The sequence below is a fragment of the Leptodactylus fuscus genome, chromosome 4, assembly GCF_031893055.1.
Source record: "Leptodactylus fuscus isolate aLepFus1 chromosome 4, aLepFus1.hap2, whole genome shotgun sequence".
In the NCBI taxonomy this organism is placed as follows: domain Eukaryota; kingdom Metazoa; phylum Chordata; class Amphibia; order Anura; family Leptodactylidae; genus Leptodactylus; species Leptodactylus fuscus.
Window position 1 is genome coordinate 208,693,038 of NC_134268.1, and position 19,638 is coordinate 208,712,675.

Below are 19,638 nucleotides of genomic sequence, written 5' to 3' on the forward strand. Positions count from 1 at the left end.
CATACAAGGAGTCAGGAACCCAAGGCCCATATTGACTATGCCAAATAATTGTTACTCCGAGTTTGGCTCACCTTCCCTTACTCCGACTCCCCCTGGTTCATAGACCTGTACATAAAATACCTTGATGGACTGGTAGCAATGGAGGTCCAGACAGAAGACCAAAAAGCTCAGGAAAACCTCTCTCTTATACATAGTCAAGTGCTATTAATGTGACCACCGCCTACTTTTGACGTCACATCAAATAACCAATGGCAGAAGGCGCGTGTCATCAGCCATCTGGGTGCACTCATCATTGTGGAAGGCACGATGGATCACCACAAGTATGCATCTATCCTTGCGGACCATGTTCACCCCACATGCGGAATTTTTTTCCTCAGGATGATGACATCTACCAGCAGGACATTGCGATGTGTCATAAAGCTCACAGTGTACGTGCGTGGTTCGAGGAGCACCAGGATGAGTTTGCTGTACTCCCTTGGCCAGCAAATTCCCCGGACTTGAACCCAATCGAGAATCTGTGGGACCACCTCGATTGGGTTGTTCGCGCCATGGATGGTCAACCGTGTAACCTAACGCAGCTGGACACGGCACTGGAGTTGGCATGGCTCAACATCCCAGTGACCATCATCACAACACCCCCTCTCTTCCTGCACGTCTCGCAGCGGTCCGCTCTGCCAAAGATGGTTATTTTGGATTTTGACAAGTGGTCACATTAATGTGACTGGACTGTGTAATAGGTTTTGTGCCCATTGTGACCACATAGTGTCAAGACATAGACTATACATGGAGCAGCACCAAATAGTCACCTGTTCATGCAAGGTTGGGGTCACACAAGTACTCGGTCTCCGTCCAGGGATTCTGTCCCCCATTCCCCTTGAAAATTTCTCTTTTTTTTTTGCAGAGAGAAACGCGTTGGACCCATTATAGTCTATAGTTTGCGTAGGTTTCCGCAGGTAACTGCAGTTTTCAGGTCGAAGAACAGAAACCTGAACACAGGTGTGAACCTAGTACACTGTATTGTGTATGGGTCTGGTCTGTTCTCTGTATTGTCTCTGTGTCATAGAAGAGTCACCAATATCTCAATGGAGCCAGGAAGGAGTTAATTCTGCTAATCCCCTCTCTAGACTCTTTTATTGTCAGGCGCCCCCCCTTGACCAACATCCCTTACTCATGAAGGAGGACTTTCATCAAAGCCGCAACAAAAACCCATTGTCTCCATACACAACCAAAGCAGCCCCCGAGAATGGAATGAAAAATTCGGCTCTGCTATCTTTGTGCATCTTGAAGAAGCCGCTCCCGCTTATTTTCCCTAGAAGTAATATATGCAGTGCTCGATACAATATTATACCGTTCTCGTCTTCAAGGGAAGACGCGGAGACAGCTTTCTGATGCGAAGTGACAGGCAGAGCCGGGCTGCCTCACTTATTACGTCTCCGCAGACCCGGTGTTAAGAACAAAACACGTTAAAGTGAATATAGACATAGAATAAAATCTCTGCGGACTGGCTGCATCGGCGGTGAGCGTTCTCGCCGTGTTCTCCGCGGCCTTCTCATCTATTGACGTCTTGCTATATATACTTTCATTAACATAGCGCGGAGTAAACCCAGATGACACATGTCCTGGGGGCTTTGTCACAAGCGTGTGCTTCGCTTTACTGGCTGTGCGGGCACCGGTATACCTGGCGGGTGGGTATTGGGGTGCAACAGCAGAGTATCTATAGCAGGTGCCGTGATGGGAAATACTAGTGACAATGCCTGAGAGCGGCGCCACGTCCAGGGATGCACCTGTTCCAGCCATTATCTTCTCACTGCCGACCCCTGACCATTTAGACAGAAGGGAGAGAGACCTGCATTGTATTCTATGTATAGCTGCCTGCACATGACAGATCTACTGCACAGAATAAGAGACGGTTCCCCAAAGGTTTCCTGAGAAAATGTTTCAGTTTTTCTTTTTTGCAAGGATCTATTGCACTTTGATGAAAAAAAAGAAGTTCAGAGCGCGGCCCCTCCTGAACACACAAAGCTAAAAAAAAAACCTCGGCAATGGATTGGAAATATAATATTAATTCAGCCGTAATATTCCAGCCTGTAACTTGTCTCACCCCAGTTTAGCTGATTCTATACATTTCAGTATGGATATTGGATCATGCAAATTCCATGTCCGACCACCAAGTCATTGGCTATCAAATCCATCCTGGCAGCCCAAACAAGCTGCATCCTAATTGTTCCTCTCCCGAAAAATCAAATGCTGGTAAATATAGCATTAAAGGGGTTGTCCCATCACAAGGATCCTATCTATACTGCTTGTTAATGTGGATGTCAGACTTTTCCTAAATACACTGCTTCAGCAAAACTGCTTTGTTTGTCCACTATCTTACTTTATTCATTTCTTTGTTGACACATCCCTTGACTTTTCTGCTCAAAAGTCAAGTGATGTATCTGCTGCTCTGAGGGGGGAGGGAGGAGGGGCTAAGTGCACGGGAGCGAGCCTGTGTATCTAGCTATTCCTGTCTACACCATGTGACCTAGTTCCCTGCTATCAGATAGGGGAGAGGAGCTGCTTTCATTTCTGAACTGTCTTCTGTTCTCCCAGTTATCAGGCTAGCTAACTCATTTGTGTTCATTATGGCAGAGACAGGCGGTGTCTGAATGTAACACAGAATGGAGTTGCTGCTGCCTGTACTTCATAGTCCAATATGGGTGGGCGGAGCTACACACAAATTTGGGGGCGGGGATAAACGGCAGGTTGCATGTGAAACCCCGCCCACCAAATGATGCAAGAAACCAGGAAGAAAGAAGATTTTACAGCAGTAAAGACTGGTGAGTATGCGACATAGGAATACCCCTTTAATGTCTTATCATAGAAGTAAGAGTGCTGCCTGGAGAGAAACAAGTAACCACACAGATAATACACACAGTGATGTCACAGTACAGGATAATACATTCAGTGATGTCACAGTACAGAGATAATACAGTGATGTCACAGTACAGGGATAATACACACAGTGATGTCACAGTACAGAGATAATACACACAGTGATGTCACAGTACAGGATAATACACACAGTGATGTCACAGTACAGGGATAATACACACAGTGATGTCACAGTACAGAGATAATACACACAGTGATGTCACAGTACAGGGATAATACACACAGTGATGTCAGAGTACAGAGATAATACACACAGTGATGTCACAGTACAGGGATAATACACACAGTGATGTCACAGTACAGGGATAATACACACAGTGATGTCACAGTACAGGGATAATACACACAGTGATGTCACAGTACAGGGATAATACACACAGTGATGTCACAGTACAGGGATAATACACACAGTGATGTCACAGTACAGGATAATACACACAGTGATGTCACAGTACAGAGATAATACACACAGTGATGTCACAGTACAGGGATAATACACACAGTGATGTCACAGTACAGGGTAATACACACAGTGATGTCACAGTACATGATAATATACACAGTGATGTCACAGTACAGAGATAATACACACAGTGATGTCACAGTACAGGGATAATACACACAGTGATGTCACAGTACAGGGATAATACACACAGTGATGTCACAGTACAGAGATAATACACACAGTGATGTCACAGTACAGGGATAATACACACAGTGATGTCACAGTACAGGGTAATACACACAGTGATGTCACAGTACAGGGATAATACACACAGTGATGTCACAGTACAGGATAATACACACAGTGATGTCACAGTACAGGGATAATACACACAGTGATGTCACAGTACAGAGATAATACACACAGTGATGTCACAGTACAGAGATAATACACACAGTGATGTCACAGTACAGGATAATACACACAGTGATGTCACAGTACAGGGATAATACACACAGTGATGTCACAGTACAGAGATAATACACACAGTGATGTCACAGTACAGGATAATACACACAGTGATGTCACAGCACAGAGATAATACACACAGTGATGTCACAGTACAGAGATAATACACACAGTGATGTCACAGTACAGGATAATACACACAGTGATGTCACAGTACAGGGATAATACACACAGTGATGTCACAGTACAGAGATAATACACACAGTGATGTCACAGTACAGGATAATACACACAGTGATGTCACAGTACAGGATAATACACACAGTGATGTCACAGTACAGGGATAATACACACAGTGATGTCACAGTACAGAGATAATACACACAGTGATGTCACAGTACAGAGATAATACACACAGTGATGTCACAGTACAGGATAATACACACAGTGATGTCACAGTACAGGGATAATACACACAGTGATGTCACAGTACAGAGATAATACACACAGTGATGTCACAGTACAGGATAATACACACAGTGATGTCACAGCACAGAGATAATACACACAGTGATGTCACAGTACAGAGATAATACACACAGTGATGTCACAGTACAGGATAATACACACAGTGATGTCACAGTACAGGGATAATACACACAGTGATGTCACAGTACAGAGATAATACACACAGTGATGTCACAGTACAGGATAATACACACAGTGATGTCACAGTACAGGGATAATACACACAGTGATGTCACAGTACAGGGATAATACACACAGTGATGTCACAGTACAGAGATAATACACACAGTGATGTCACAGTACAGAGATAATACACACAGTGATGTCACAGTACAGGATAATACACACAGTGATGTCACAGTACAGGGATAATACACACAGTGATGCCACAGTACAGGGATAATACACACAGTGATGTCACAGTACAGAGATAATACACACAGTGATGTCACAGTACAGAGATAATACACACAGTGATGTCACAGTACAGGATAATACACACAGTGATGTCACAGTACAGGATAATACACACAGTGATGTCACAGTACAGAGATAATACACACAGTGATGTTACAGTACAGGATAATACACACAGTGATGTCACAGTACAGGGATAATACACACAGTGATGTCACAGCACAGAGATAATACACACAGTGATGTCACAGTACAGGGATAATACACACAGTGATGTCACAGTACAGAGATAATACACAGTGATGTCACAGTACAGAGATAATACACACAGTGATGTCACAGTACAGGATAATACACACAGTGATGTCACAGTACAGAGATAATACACACAGTGATGTCACAGTACAGGGATAATACACACAGTGATGTCACAGTACAGAGATAATACACAGTGATGTCACAGTACAGAGATAATACACACAGTGATGTCACAGTACAGGATAATACACACAGTGATGTCACAGTACAGAGATAATACACACAGTGATGTCACAGTACAGAGATAATGTAAGACTGTGTTCCTTGTCACATCGCAGCATATGAAGAAAGTAATTATAATGATGTCAGAGCTGCATCACATAGCAATGCCCTGAGACTTTATAATATGAGATAGGAACAACAATTCCTACATTGTAATTAGACTGTGACCCCTCTATCTCCAGCCAGAGACATCATGGGAAATGTAGTCTGTATAAGGAGAACCTATATCAGAAGAGAATAAGGAATCCTGTTGGCAGACAACTCAATGGCACATCACCTATACCAGGTATACCCAGGGGTGAACCTACCTTTCTTGCCGCCCAAGGCGGAAGACAGAAAGCCCCCCCCCCAGGAGGAGGGGGCGTGGCGGAGCAAAGGGGGCGTGGCGGAGTAGCGTTAGCAGGCAGGGAGAGGACCTGCTCTCTGCCTGAGCGTGAGGGGAGGCCACTGGAGCAGCGCTGCGTCCACAGGGCCTCCCCAATTCACCGCTCGGTGACGGTGACTCTAAGCCAGTCCAGGACAGCTTGTCCTGGACTGGCTTAGGTAAGCAAAAATTCCGCCCTCCCCGGGGCCCTGGCATAGCGCCGCCTGAAGCAGTCGCCTCATGGGAGGTGCGGCGCTGGGTATACCATACAGGAGACATATGCAGGGGCCTCTACAATATACATTACATAGGCAAACATTATTTTTCTGGAGCACTTCTTTAATACCTAAAGATGGAGCAGATTTGCCATTGTATTGTTTCACAAACTTCCCCCCATACCTCACTAAATTCAAGAGCAACACTTGGCAAATCCTTGTTTTCGGAGCTCCTGCTGCATTATATTATCCCTATATCTCTCACGTTGCGGAGTCATACATCATAGGCCGCACTGCTGGGAAGATTTATTAGAGAATAACCCGGCTACAATGATTCATCTCTCATTTCCTCCTTCTTCTTCCGTCAGTTCCTACAAATGTTTGTCACTGAGCAGTGGAATTGTTCTTAAAAAGGATTTACTGTTATTTTTAGCTATATATCCCATGGAAGACATTACTAATATACCAACATGTCCTTATATCAGTTATAGAGTACTGTGTTATTGTTAATGTATACAAGCAGTGAGCACATGTAGTAGATAGATACAGTCCTATGAAAAAGTTTGGGCACCCCTATTAATCTTAACCATTTTTAGTTCTAAATATTTTGGTGTTTGCAACAGCCATTTCAGTTTGATATATCTAATAACTGATGGACACAGTAATATTTCAGGATTGAAATGAGGTTTATTGTACTAACAGAAAATGCGCAATATGCATTAAACCAAAATTTGACCGGTGCAAAAATATGGGCACCTCAACAGAAAAGTGACATTAATATTTAGTACATCCTCCTTTTGCAAAGATAACAGCCTCTAGTCGCTTCCTGGTGGATGGTGTATATGATAGTGTATGTAATAATGTATGTAATAGTGTATGTCAGTGATGGCGAACCTTTTAGAGACCGAGTGCCCAAACTGCAACCCAAAACCCGCTAAATTTTCGCGGAGTGCCAACACAGCAATTTAAACTTAATACTGTGCGGATCCACAATTGCGGACAGTTACAGACCCACAAATTAGAGTCGTGTGAATGGGGCTTTACAGAACTTTCAATAATATAAACAACTTTGTACTGAAATGTAAAGATCTACACATGTAGTACTTTTGAACAATTAATGTTCACTACTTACATTGCACAGGATCTGTTTTATAGAGACCGTTCAATGTTCTTACATCCTGTACTAATATAATGTCTGCTATAAAACAGATACTGTGTGATATAAATAGTGAGGGGACCCTCGACAGTATTATATGCTCTGCAGTGGCCCCCCTACAGTATTATATGCTCCACAGTGGCCCCCCCCCTACAGTATTATATGCTCCACAGTGGCCCCCCTACAGTATTATATGCTCCACAGTAGGCCCATCACACAGTATTATATTCTCCACAGTACCACAGTAGCCCCCCCACAGGATTATATGCTCCACAGTGGCACCCACACATAGTATTGTATGCTTATTAATACACCCCCACAGTATTATATGCTCCTCAGTACCCCCACACACAGTATTATATGCTACTCAGTATGCTCCCACCAGTATAATATGCTCCTCAGTACCCCCTCACACACACAGTATTATATGCTCCTCAGTACGCCCCCTCCCACTCACAGTATTATATGCTCCTCAATACACATCCTCCCCATGTTATATGCTCCTCTGTACGTATTCCCTCAGCATTATATGCTCTTTAGTACGCCCCCCAGTATTATATGCTCCTCAGTACGCATCCCCCCAGTATTTTATGCTCTTTAGTACGCATCCCTAGTATTATATGCTCTGTCCACCTCCTTTTGACTGCGGGCGCTGATGATGTCATCGTGCCTGCATCGGGGTTAGAGGTGAAACTCTGCAATCGTGCGATCTGCGGCCTACACTGACAGCTTTCAGCTGTATGTGCATTTGCACACACAACTGAAGGCAGCGATCGCTCATCAACAGGGAATCCTGTAACGGATTCCCCATTAATGAGCGATACGGGCGACCGCATGCGTGCTAGCATAGAGGGCTCTGCGTACCCTCTATGGCATGCGTGCCATAGATTCGCCATCAATGGTGTATGTGATAGTAAATATAATAGTGTATGTTATAGTGTATATAATAGTGTATGTTATAGTGTATGTGATAGTGTACATAATAGTGTATGTGATAGTGTATATTATAGTGTATGTGATAGTGTATATAATAATGTATGTGATATTGTATGTGATAGTGTATATAATAGTGTATGTGATCGTGTATATAATAGTGTATATAATAGTGTATGTGATAGTGTATATAATAGTGTATGTGATAGTGTATATAATAGTGTATGTGATAGTGTATATAATAGTGTATGTGATAGTGTATATAATAGTGTATATAATAGTGTATGTGATAGTATACAGTATATAATTGTATATGTGATTAGTTTGATACTGATTTTCTACTGACAGACTCCCAGTAATTCAATTTTGTCACCTCAGAGAAGTATAATATTCTGATATTCATCAAAATAGTGAAATCGATGTGAGCCGGGCCCGGGGTCTGATATATTCCAGGCAGGTTTTCCCTCCTGCCATAAGCCATGATTTACAGTTTCTTTACTGCAGTCAATAGCTGGGTGGTGGCAGAAGAGGCCGACATGAGAATATCTGAGTCCTCACCGGGCCGAGCGCTGATCCTTTATAGTTTATCTAAGAAAATACAACAGAATCCAGATTACATTTGGTAATTTCCTTCTAGCTCATTATTCCTGCCCGACCGCTCCAGTATTGTCCTCAGGATTTGTCTGAATCCTTTCGAATCACCAATGGCACTCGCCAAGGCTGCCCCCTCTCCCCCATTATATTTGCTTTAGTGATGGAGCCGCTGGACAAATCTATCAGATTTAATACGAATATATCGTGTTAGGCGCCATCAACACAATATAGGATTATATGCTGATGGTTTTGTCCTCCCCCTGACTAACCCTATGTCATCTTTGCTAGAAACCACCAAAACCTTGTGGACCTTTGGTAATGTCTTAAGGAGACAAATGCTCCCCATTGGTATCTCCCCATCCTTACAAGAGGCGCTGAGTAGCCACTTATCACTCCAATAGGGTGGGCTCAGCATTACTTATTTAGGAATTTCCCTAAAAGTCCCACTTCCAACTTATTTTCCCAGAATTATCTTCCGTTGCTCTCTAGAGTGTCCTCCATCTTGGCCAACTTCTCCAAGCCTATGTTATCCTGAGCCAGTAGGGTTGTCCTAGTGAAGATGATGGTATTTTCTATAATGGTTTATCTATTCCAGTAGATATCTTCCTCCCCAACTCTTACTTGACAAAACTACAAAAATTGCTTTCCGATTTCATCTGGGAAGGGAAAAGATCTAGGATACGTTTTCATGTTATGGCTAGGCCTTGGTCTAGCGCCCCTAATGGCAAGAGATACTACTGCAACTGTCTTGGAATAACTGAGGGTCTGGTGGGGGGAGCTACCGATTACTGTTGGATGGAAATTGAGGAGTCTTTGCTGAGCCTCCTGCCAATCTGCCTTCTGCTCCTAAGTCATTGTGTCCACCCCGTATTCGGATTCCCCTATTGAGTATGAAGGTTTCTGTCTGGGCGTGGCGATTTCTCACCTTACACATCCCTGTGACAGAATTGCCTCCCTTGTTAGAAGTGCCAATATGTTACCTGACCTCACGCCGACCTAATCTGAGCCTGAGGCATTGGTCGGATACCTTCAATGAATTAAAGGAATTCAATCATTAATCAAATGAATTTTTTAAGACTAACGCTGGGTTCACACCAGCATTCGGGTCTCCGTATTAGGTTTCCGTCTTCATCCATATGCTAATTTGTTCTCTCACAGCACTGGGGGTGGTCCCCAGCTCTCAAACAGCACAGGGGGCATCCCCAATGCTGTGAGAAAACTCTTCAGCGACTGCCTCTTCTTCCTCTGGAACGCCCTCTTCGTGACGTCTTCTTTCGATGGCTTCTTCTGGCTTTAAATGGCACGCATGCGCAGTTGGCTCTGCCATTGGGCAGACCCGACTGTGCATGGCTGCGTCCATTTTCTTGTGGCCACTTACATAGTACGCTTTGGGGAAAATGCTGGCATGTAGGAGCCACAGGTACCTTAGCTTTCACTCAACTTGGGCCCTTTGGTCGGACTATGTTGACTGCATAGGAGGTCTTCCATGCAACAGGCCTGACTTCCCCTCACCCCCGTAGTATCTTTCTGTAGGGTGGTCCTTGACGCTCATTGTTGTGTACTTTCCAAAATCCTTTTCTGTTACCTTACTGAGCTGTGTGTTGTTTAGTTTTTCCCCCTTGTTCCCCTTCCTCTTTTTTTGTTGGTACCATCTTCGACTCCCCCTTATTGGGGTAAACTTATTCCATATTCATCCCCTACATCTCTTGTTTTATATTATATTCCCTCTACAGTTTGTATTAGCGCTCATGTTATATTGCAAGATGTGACTCTTGTTACACTTTGGTGCAACATCATATGTTTGTACAATGTTGGTACTTGATTGTCCCTATTTCTTGTTTTCCTATTGTCAAAAAATCTTTTTTCTCAATAAAAAAATGAAATTTGGAAAAAAAATTTTATAAATGCCCATAAGCTTAAAATTTTTTTGGACAGATAGATAGATAGATAGGAGATAGCTAGCTAGCTAGCTAGATAGATAGATAGATACAGTGGCATAACTACCACCATAGCAGCGGTAGCAGCTGCCACAGGGCCCGGGACATCAGGGGCCCGGTGACAGCTGCTACCACTGCTATCATTATTCTCGGAGGTCTTTTCGGACCCCCGAGTATAATGATCGGGGCCCCCTGTTGGTGGAATACTTTCCACCAACAGGGGGCCCCGAAGCTGCAGCAACGGCTGAGACACAGGAGCTGCAGCTCTGGCTCCTCTCAGCGCTGCAGGACGTTCCCCCTCTCTCCCCCCTCCCTTTCTCTGCTGTCCTCTGCCCACCAATGAGAGGAGGAGGCGGGGCTTATCCCTGCCGTCCTGCACTGGAGGAAGAAAGGAAGAAGGAAAATGAAACTAAAGCTACACAGGTACGTACTGGGGTTACTTATTAATGTCAGGCATATGGGGTGATTACTTGTGTTTTAGTAACTCCATGTGCCTCATATTAATAGCAGTTAACCCCATCATCTCCCTCACATTAACCCCTGTGTGCCTCACCATAAGAGTTACTAATATGTGAGACATATGGGGGTACTAATAATGAAGATACTTTATTATTACCTCCATGTCTCTCACATATCAGTAACTCTTATGGTGAGGCACACAGGGGTTAATGTGAGGGAGATGATGGGGTTAACTGCTATTAATATGAGGCACGTGGAGTTACTAAATTGTAATGCACATGACCAGATTTTTTATCCACAATTTGTCCTGGTATAGCGGTCAGCGGGTTACGTGACAGTATTTAGTCCTGTAGGGGCCACTATTGGGTATAATACTGTGTGCAGGGGCCACTATGGAACATAATAGAGCGCGCAGGAATGCGTAGGAGGGACTCGGTCGAGATCTTCAGTGTCGGGGGGGCCCCATGTCAAAAGTTCGCCACGGGGCCCCGCCATTCCTAGTTACGCCACTGGATAAATAGATAGATAGATAGGAGATAAATAGATAGATAGATAGATAGATAGATAGATAGATAGATAGGATATAGATAGATAGATAGATAGATAGATAGGAGATAAATAGATAGATAGGAGATAGATAGATAGATAGATAGATAGATAGATAGATAGATAGATAGATAAATAGATAGATAGGAGATAAATAGATAGATAGATAGATAGATAGATAGATAGATAGGAGATAGATAGATAGATAGATAGGAGATAGATAGATAGATAGATAGATAGATAGGAGATAGATAGATAGATAGATAGATAGATAGATAGATAGATAGATAGGAGATAGATAGATAGGAGATAGATAGATAGATAGATAGATAGATAGATAGATGATATGAGATAGATAGATAGATAGATAGATAGATAGATAGATAGATGATATGAGATAGATAGATAGATAGATAGATAGATAGATAGATAGATAGATAGATAGATAGATATTTCCTAAGAGGGCCAGTATAAAGCAATCAGAGGTAAGGGCACTGTGCGCAGTCACGGCAGGTAAGTTGCTAATAGTCGGAGTCCTTATTACTGCACCTCGGAGCTCTCCATACTCGGTGACCCTTGAGAAGCTCCTGAATATACACAGATGATATTGATCTCAATAGTACGATCGATACGTTCTTAAACTTTTAGAATAAATATCATGCTTGGCTTACACTGATATCAATTTCTCAGAAGAAAAGAGAACAAAAACTGCCAAATATTACAGGAGCTGTCCGTCGGTGTAAGCCGTAGAGTACATGACGTGAATGATAGAACCCCAGTGAGATACGGACTACAAGTCCATGACCAGGGTTTTTTTCACCTGCCCTAGTTTTGTATCTAAAGACCATTGCCCAGCAGAGAGGCTCGGTGGGCACCTCTTGGCACCTAGAACATAATCCCCACCAGCCCAACCCCTTTATGTGCCTGAGTTGATAAATATCTATGGTTCTTAGATATTCTGATGTGGCTTTTGTCCGTTCTAATACTAATTCTGTACGATTTCGCCACATTATATTAAGAAGTACTGAGCAGTAATTGTCTTCCATGCGGGTGCCACCAGTGCATGATTGTGTAACGTGAAGGATCTGATGGCGGACTACCAGTTATGCTTACAGATTTCATTACTAGTAGACAACTCGGATACGGTGAGAAAACGTAATAGCTATCAACTCAGGATACTTATTACAGTCTCTACAGGCGAGGACGCCTTCCGCGATTCTCCTGCAGGGCCCTCCAAGATAATCCTCCATTGTTGGCCTCTTTGGAAGCCCCTTTAGATATCTTCATTGATGTCTACGCGAAAACTGATATGTGCACCCACTACTTGGCCTGATATACCTTCTGTTGACTCCAACTCCGGTGACTGTGCCCATCGTCTCCTCCACCAGTGGTGTACAGTGGGGTACAGCTAGGTACAATGGGACTCTCCATTGGGCTCAAGAAGGTTCTGCATGCAGGACTTTGTCATCTGCCAATTTGATGCAGACACCTCGATGTTCCGGAACGTTTGCTTGCTCCTCTGGGAATCCGGGAGAGTTGAGTCATCTGGAGTTATCTGGAAACGAGATATCTGCCCGGCATTAAATGGACTGCCTTTTCAAACAGAGATCGCACATATTAGTCTGCTAGGTGTTAGCGTCATGGCCGCCGCTGGAGCCGGAGAAATGTTCCAGTGAATGGAGCGGCCCCATACACATAATCGGCAGGTTAAACCAACGTGCAAAGGGACCTTAAATCTACTAAAGCGTAAAAACAGAGAGAAACAAATGAAATCGATGAAATTATACTTGTAGTCAATAAAAAAAAACATTTTTGGCAAATCTTCTCCTTTGTGTAATGTTATGCTTTGCAGCAAGTCATAAAGCAGTCCAGCAATTGGATGCTTTTCTTTCCCTAATTCTACCACCTTAATGCCTTTGTGTAGCAAATCTAAGCCGTCACAGCGCCCGCGAATGCATCAATGTGAAGCCGAGCGAGAAATAAAATAACACAAGACCTCATAAGCGCCGAGCACAACATCATGTTTTATTTTCACGCCGGCCGAGGTATTGTTATTTCATCAGTCTCATTTTTCTCTCTGCGGAAAATATACTGTAGATGCAAAACGGAGCTGACTATAATCAGAGCGGGAATCAGCTCGCAAGCCGAAAATACACGCAGGCGCTCATCTGGAATCGAGATATCTTCCCGGCATTGAATGGACTGCCTGGTCAAATAGAGATCGCACATATTAGTCTGCTAGGTGTTAGCGTCATGGCCGCCGCTGGAGCCGGAGAAATGTTCCAGTGACTTAATATCATAGTTCACTAGAGATGAGTTTTAGGAATAGGAGATGACCATTAATTAGACTTATTGTTCTATAGATAGATGGAACGTACCATCAGAGGGTTACTTCTAATTAAAGAAAACCTTTCACCACTTCCACTACTTCCAGTTCTTATTGTGATTTAATAGGCTCTGCGTCACTGATTCTGGCACAGTTGGAATTTTTTTCTCTAGCCCCCACCGTTCCCGAGCAATTAATGTTGCTAGTTTTGGTGATATGCTAACTAGACTCCCTAATGTCAAGTGGATGGTGTCAGGCAGGGGCAGGCAAGGGGGTGTGATTGTGAGCTCTGCCTCTGATTGGAGCTCTGAGTCACACCCCCATATGCATGACACCACCCACTTGAGATTAGAGAGTCTAGATAGAATATCAGGAACCAAAACTAACTGCACCTATTGCTTGGGAATGGAGGGGGCTAGGGAAACAATTCCAACGGTGCCGGAATCAGTAGAGCAGCACGGCTTAGAGAATGAAAAGATCTTCAGCTGGTGGAGTTGGTCCTTGAATCCTGAGTCTGTCACCAGCAACGCCCTCGTTGCTCCAAAGAGTTCATAGGCATATTGATAAAAAAAAAAAGGCGATATCTCCGCCCTGATTGATTTAGATTACCCGGCCGGGTTGATACAGTGGGATCTGGTGACAGACTGGAGAGCCCCTTTAAATGATAAGGTATACATAACACTGGTACAGTATGACAAGACCTAGGTAGGACAATGCAAAAAGTCATACCTTCCAGAATGCCAACATGGAAGACCCAAAGAATGGGTCTCGTCCTCGCGTCCAAAAATGTCTTGTTACATAAGGGTTAATAATATAATTGATATCAGTTTTATGCTCCAGTAATCGCGCCCATTGCTGTATTTTTGTTATTGCGTTGTACCAGCCTTGTGTTTCCCAGTTTTCATTCTCCAGTGCTGTATTCAGATTTGGCAGCTTACGCGGAGACGTCCTGTAATTTGTGTAATAAAGCAGTGTATACCTTGCGGGCCGTCGCACAACACACTTATAATGTATCATTGGTTTTTAAGCACCGGTAGGTTTATGACCGGGCTCCTGTCTGCAGTTCAGACGCTTGTCTTCCTCCCTATGTGGTCTGGCCTTCAATCATCTCACCCTGGATGAAGATGGCTTAGCAAATGCAAGTCCCCATCTTCATTAAGTCAATGCCTCTCCATATTACGCGGTAGCTGGCGACTCTCCCATCATGGCCATTTTTGTTTTTTATTTGGTCCACGTTCTTCATAAAATCTTCAGCAGTTGTAATGTGTAGAAGGTCTGCACATCTCTACTTCTATCGTACACTTGGATCCACTTAAAGGGGCTTTCTAGAGATAACCTTGACTTTAATTTTAGCCTGGCATTTTCTATACTCAGTTGCCTGTGATTGCTTTAGTCTTCTAGGCTCTATGTTCTCAGAATTCACTCCTAGTGCCTTCCCCGTTTTCTGTTGATTCTCTGATTTACTTTTCTGTTGCTGATTTGGCTTTGTCTGTGACCTCCTGGACATGACCAATTTTATCCTGACATTCTCTATACTCAGTTGCCTGTGATTACAATACTTTTCTAGGCTCTATGTTCTCAGAATTCACTCCTAGTGCCTTCCCCGTTTTCTGTTGATTCTCTGATTTACTTTTCTGTTGCTGATTTGGCTTTGTCTGTGACCTCCTGGACATGACCATGGCCTGGACTTTTGATATTCCTCTGCTTTTATTTTGACTCTTACCTTATTCTCCTACTTTTCATCCCTGATTTGTGTCTTATTCTCTTGCCTACAATACCCTTTGGTTTGTTACTTAGTCTGCAAGTGCACCTTGTTCTGTGGTTGCTGTGGGTCCTATCCTACAAAGCCCATCCTGCCATGTGACTGGATCTGGTGAATACCACCATGGGGTTGCTTAAGACTCCTGCAAGCAATGCATGTGATATGCAGTGGTCCACATGATTGGACCCCCGTGGATCTGACAGTTATGGGTGTAAACGTGTAAATACTGGAATACCCCTTTAATTTAGTAATACTACATCTTGGGGTCCACTGTGGAGCCACGTGCAGGGGTCTTAAGACTGCATGCAGCATCTGACCCACTGGTTGTGTAATAATACCCTAAACTTTAATACCCATGGATGGCAAAAAGTCCCCATTGGGTCCCAATGTCTAATTCTTTCCTAAACTGAATGATGTATTACTATGTATGCAGAGAGCTCCCTCTAGTGGCAGCTCCAGGCAGACTGAATCTTATCATTTAACGTACTGGAAAACTGGTAATTATTGACGCCTCCTAAGATAGGTCATTAATCTGACATCAGTGAGGGTCCTAAACCCAGGGCCTATACCGATCAGCTATTTTATGTGTATGGCACTGTTAGCAAATGGCTTTGTACAATGTGTAGTGGCACCGCTGCAACATTACAGCGCAGATTAATTGTAGCCAACCTGTAATAATGCAAACCACTGCACAGTGCACAGCATAATCTGCTTCTATAAACTATTACTTAGACTCTGTTCACATTTGCAGGGTAGTGCAAATTGCAGTAGATATGTAAAACATAACCTAATGCCTAAACCACTCTACGTAAGTTATGTGATATAGCGATATACTGGTAGAAAGTTAGCAAAGCAAATAAAAGTGCTTTTCCGGGGTTAGAGAAGACTTTGTTTCAGGAACAGTGCCACTCTTGTCCATAGGTTGTATCTGGTATTGCAGCACTTGATTGATGCTGTTTTTGGAAGCACAGAGGACTCTTGAATCTAATCCATTAAACAGCAATCTCCTTCTATATCAGCGAGTTACTTAGCACATCCGCAAACTGTTTCATGTCCAGATGAGGATTTAATTGCCGTTTAATGTGCCATAATTGCCTAAAATGTGCCGTAAATGAATAACAATAGGAGCTAATAAAGCAGTTGGGAGTATCGATCAGCTCATGGCGTAAGACGCCGCTCTCTTTCTGCTGCATTGTGTTGTGACTGGTCGCAGTGTATCGAGTGATGATCAATGACATCGCACACAGATCAATACCTGAATATCATCTCCGCTTCTTCTCCGCAGGCCGGGAAATATAACAACCCGAGTGGGACTGGTCAAGCCTGAAGTCAACCACATGTAAGTCTACGCATCTCCCTATATCTAGGGCCTGTCGATATGCCGATTAAAGGGTTGCCTTATCTTATTTATTATCTTATCTTATCTCTTATGCGGTGATATCTACACACGCATGGAAGAATTTAGCAGTTTGCAACATTTCAGGGTCCCGGCATTTTTTACAACGCCCCCAAATAATCTGACCACAGGTTGTCCAGCTGGGGGAAACCATAGTGATTACCTGTAGTCAGCAAGTGTTCAAATCCTCTGCAGTGCCCCCATAGGATTGGATGTGTAACGCAAGGTTATGCTTGAATTCAGGACAGAGCGAAATCATGGTTGGATTTAAAGGGATTGTGCTGATATGGACGCTTATCTATACACAGGACAGGGGATAAGTGTCCAAACACAGTCAGATAACGTCCCCCTCCCCATCTCTCCACATACAGAAGTGAAGGCTATAGACAACTGGTATAGATGGAGAAAGAAATGCCCCGGTTCCTTCTCTTTCCTCCCGATACTTGGTATTTTCTTTGGAGAGTATATAAGGAATGTGCTTCCCATTAACAGCCACAATGTAACACATATTTACACGGATATCTGCAGATCGTAGTGGGGTGCAACACACTTGTAAAGCGGTTTTATGAGGCTCACAATGGAACGGAAAAGAACAGCTTTTGTTTTACAAGACAACGGTGAGCTGTAGGAAGAAAACTGTTAGCGCGCTCATGGAACAGGCGGGCATTTGGTACTTGGCGTGTTAACTGTTTCTGTCCCAGTACAGTGTTGGCCAAAAGTATTGGCACCCCTGTTGTACCCTCGGACTGCAGGGCAGCTTGAACTTGTTTTGATGTTAGTCGAGGTTCTTTATCCACCATCCGCATAATCTTGCGTTGAAATCTCTAGTCATCTAGGGAGGTTAGCCACAGTGCCATGGGCTTTACACTTCTTCATGACACTGCGCACGGTAGACACAGGAACATTCAGGTCTTTGGAGATGGACTTGTAGCCTTGAGATTGCTCATGCTTCCTCACAATTTTGCTTCTCAAGTCCTCAGACAGTTCTTTGGTCCTCTTTCTTTTCTCCATGCTCAATGTGGTCACACAAGGACACAGGACAGAGGTTGAGTCAACTTTAATCCATTTCAACTGGCTGCAAGTGTGATTTAGTTATTGCCACCACCTGTTAGGTGCCTCAGGTAAGTAACAGGTGCTGTTAATTACACAAATTAGAGAAGCATCACATGATTTTTCAAACAGTGCCAATACTTTTGTCCACCCCCTTTTTTATGTTTGCTGTGGAATTATATCCAATTTGGCTTTTTGACAATTCTTTTTGTGGTTTTCCATTCAATTAAATGAAGATAATAATACCAAACAATTTGTGATTGCAATCATTTTCTGGAAGAACATGAGTATTATCTGACAGAATTGCAGGAGTGCCAATACTTTTGACCAACACTGTATATATGGGGTTATCAGGTACAAAAGATAGAAAGAGTATCTTTGACCACCAACTCCAACGCGTTTCATCCATCTATAGGCACCACATCATGGATTCTGGCACAATTGTGATTTGTCAAGGAAGCTTCTGTTCAGTCTCTTGACATCTACCATTTGGGAAAATCGGGTCAAAAAAATTTACACCCCAGATTTCATCATGTTCCTCAGAGTTGTGTGATCATTTATCTCTGACCTAATTGAAATAGTGTAACTCATGTGATCCCGACACATCCATTGAAAATATTGGTTGTTCCGCTGACTGTATTGAGAGGCAGGATAAAGCTTCTGTATAAGGGCACATAAATCCTCTCTATTAACTATTTTTGTTCATTTTGTAGAATTCCGTCACCGAATAATTACACAACCAACGTATTCTGCAAAGACATCCCGGATCGACTATTGTCAGTGTCGCTGAGGAAAAGGTTTGATATAACGTTACTGCAAGGGGAACTTTTTGACCTTGGGTATCCAAACACAGAGAAAGACTCTACAGACTAAAAAAAACCTAGGAGGCATTGCTCCTAAACTGAAAAGTGTAGGAGCCAAAACAAATTCTAATAGTATAATGTCCCAGTGGTCCTCACAAAGTATAATGCTCCCCACTGGCCTCCACCATTATAATACACTCCAGTGGCCCCCACACAATATAATGCCTCTTAGTGCCCTGCACCACACAGTATAATTTTCTCCCCAATGGGCTCTACACAGTATAATGTTCCTTAGTGGCCCTCACACAGTATAATGCTCCCAATGGCTCCTACACAATATAATGCTCCCCAGTGGCGTCCACACAGTATAATGCTCCTTAGTGGCTTCAACCACACAGTATAATGCTCCATAATGGCCTCCACACAGTATAATGCTCCATAATGGCCTCCACACAGTATAATGCTCCTCAGTGACCCTCACCACACTCTAATGCTCCCCAGTGGCGTCCACACACTATAGTGCTCCTCAGTTGCCCACACACAGTATAATGCTCCTCAGTGGCCCTCACCACACTCTAATGTTCCCCAGTGGCGTCCACACACAGTATAATGCTCCTCAGTTGCCCCCGCCACACAGTATAATGCTCCCCAGTGGCCCACACAGTATAATGCTCCATAATGGCCTCCACACAGTATAATGCTCCTCTGTGGCCCTCACCACACTCTAATGCTCCCCAGTGGCGTCCACACACAGTATAATGCTCC

At 43.5% G+C, this 19,638-nt stretch overlaps 1 protein-coding gene across 1 annotated transcript in view; it reads left to right on the forward strand.

The window, feature by feature from the left end:
- ST8SIA6 (ST8 alpha-N-acetyl-neuraminide alpha-2,8-sialyltransferase 6) overlaps nucleotides 1-19,638 on the forward strand; it is a 71,740-nt gene that overhangs the window by 26,138 nt on the left and 25,964 nt on the right. The window contains exons 2-3 of the mRNA XM_075271746.1: nucleotides 16,910-16,963; nucleotides 18,784-18,867. Coding sequence (XP_075127847.1) covers nucleotides 16,910-16,963; nucleotides 18,784-18,867 — 138 coding nt within the window. The remainder of the gene's footprint in view (nucleotides 1-16,909; nucleotides 16,964-18,783; nucleotides 18,868-19,638) is intronic.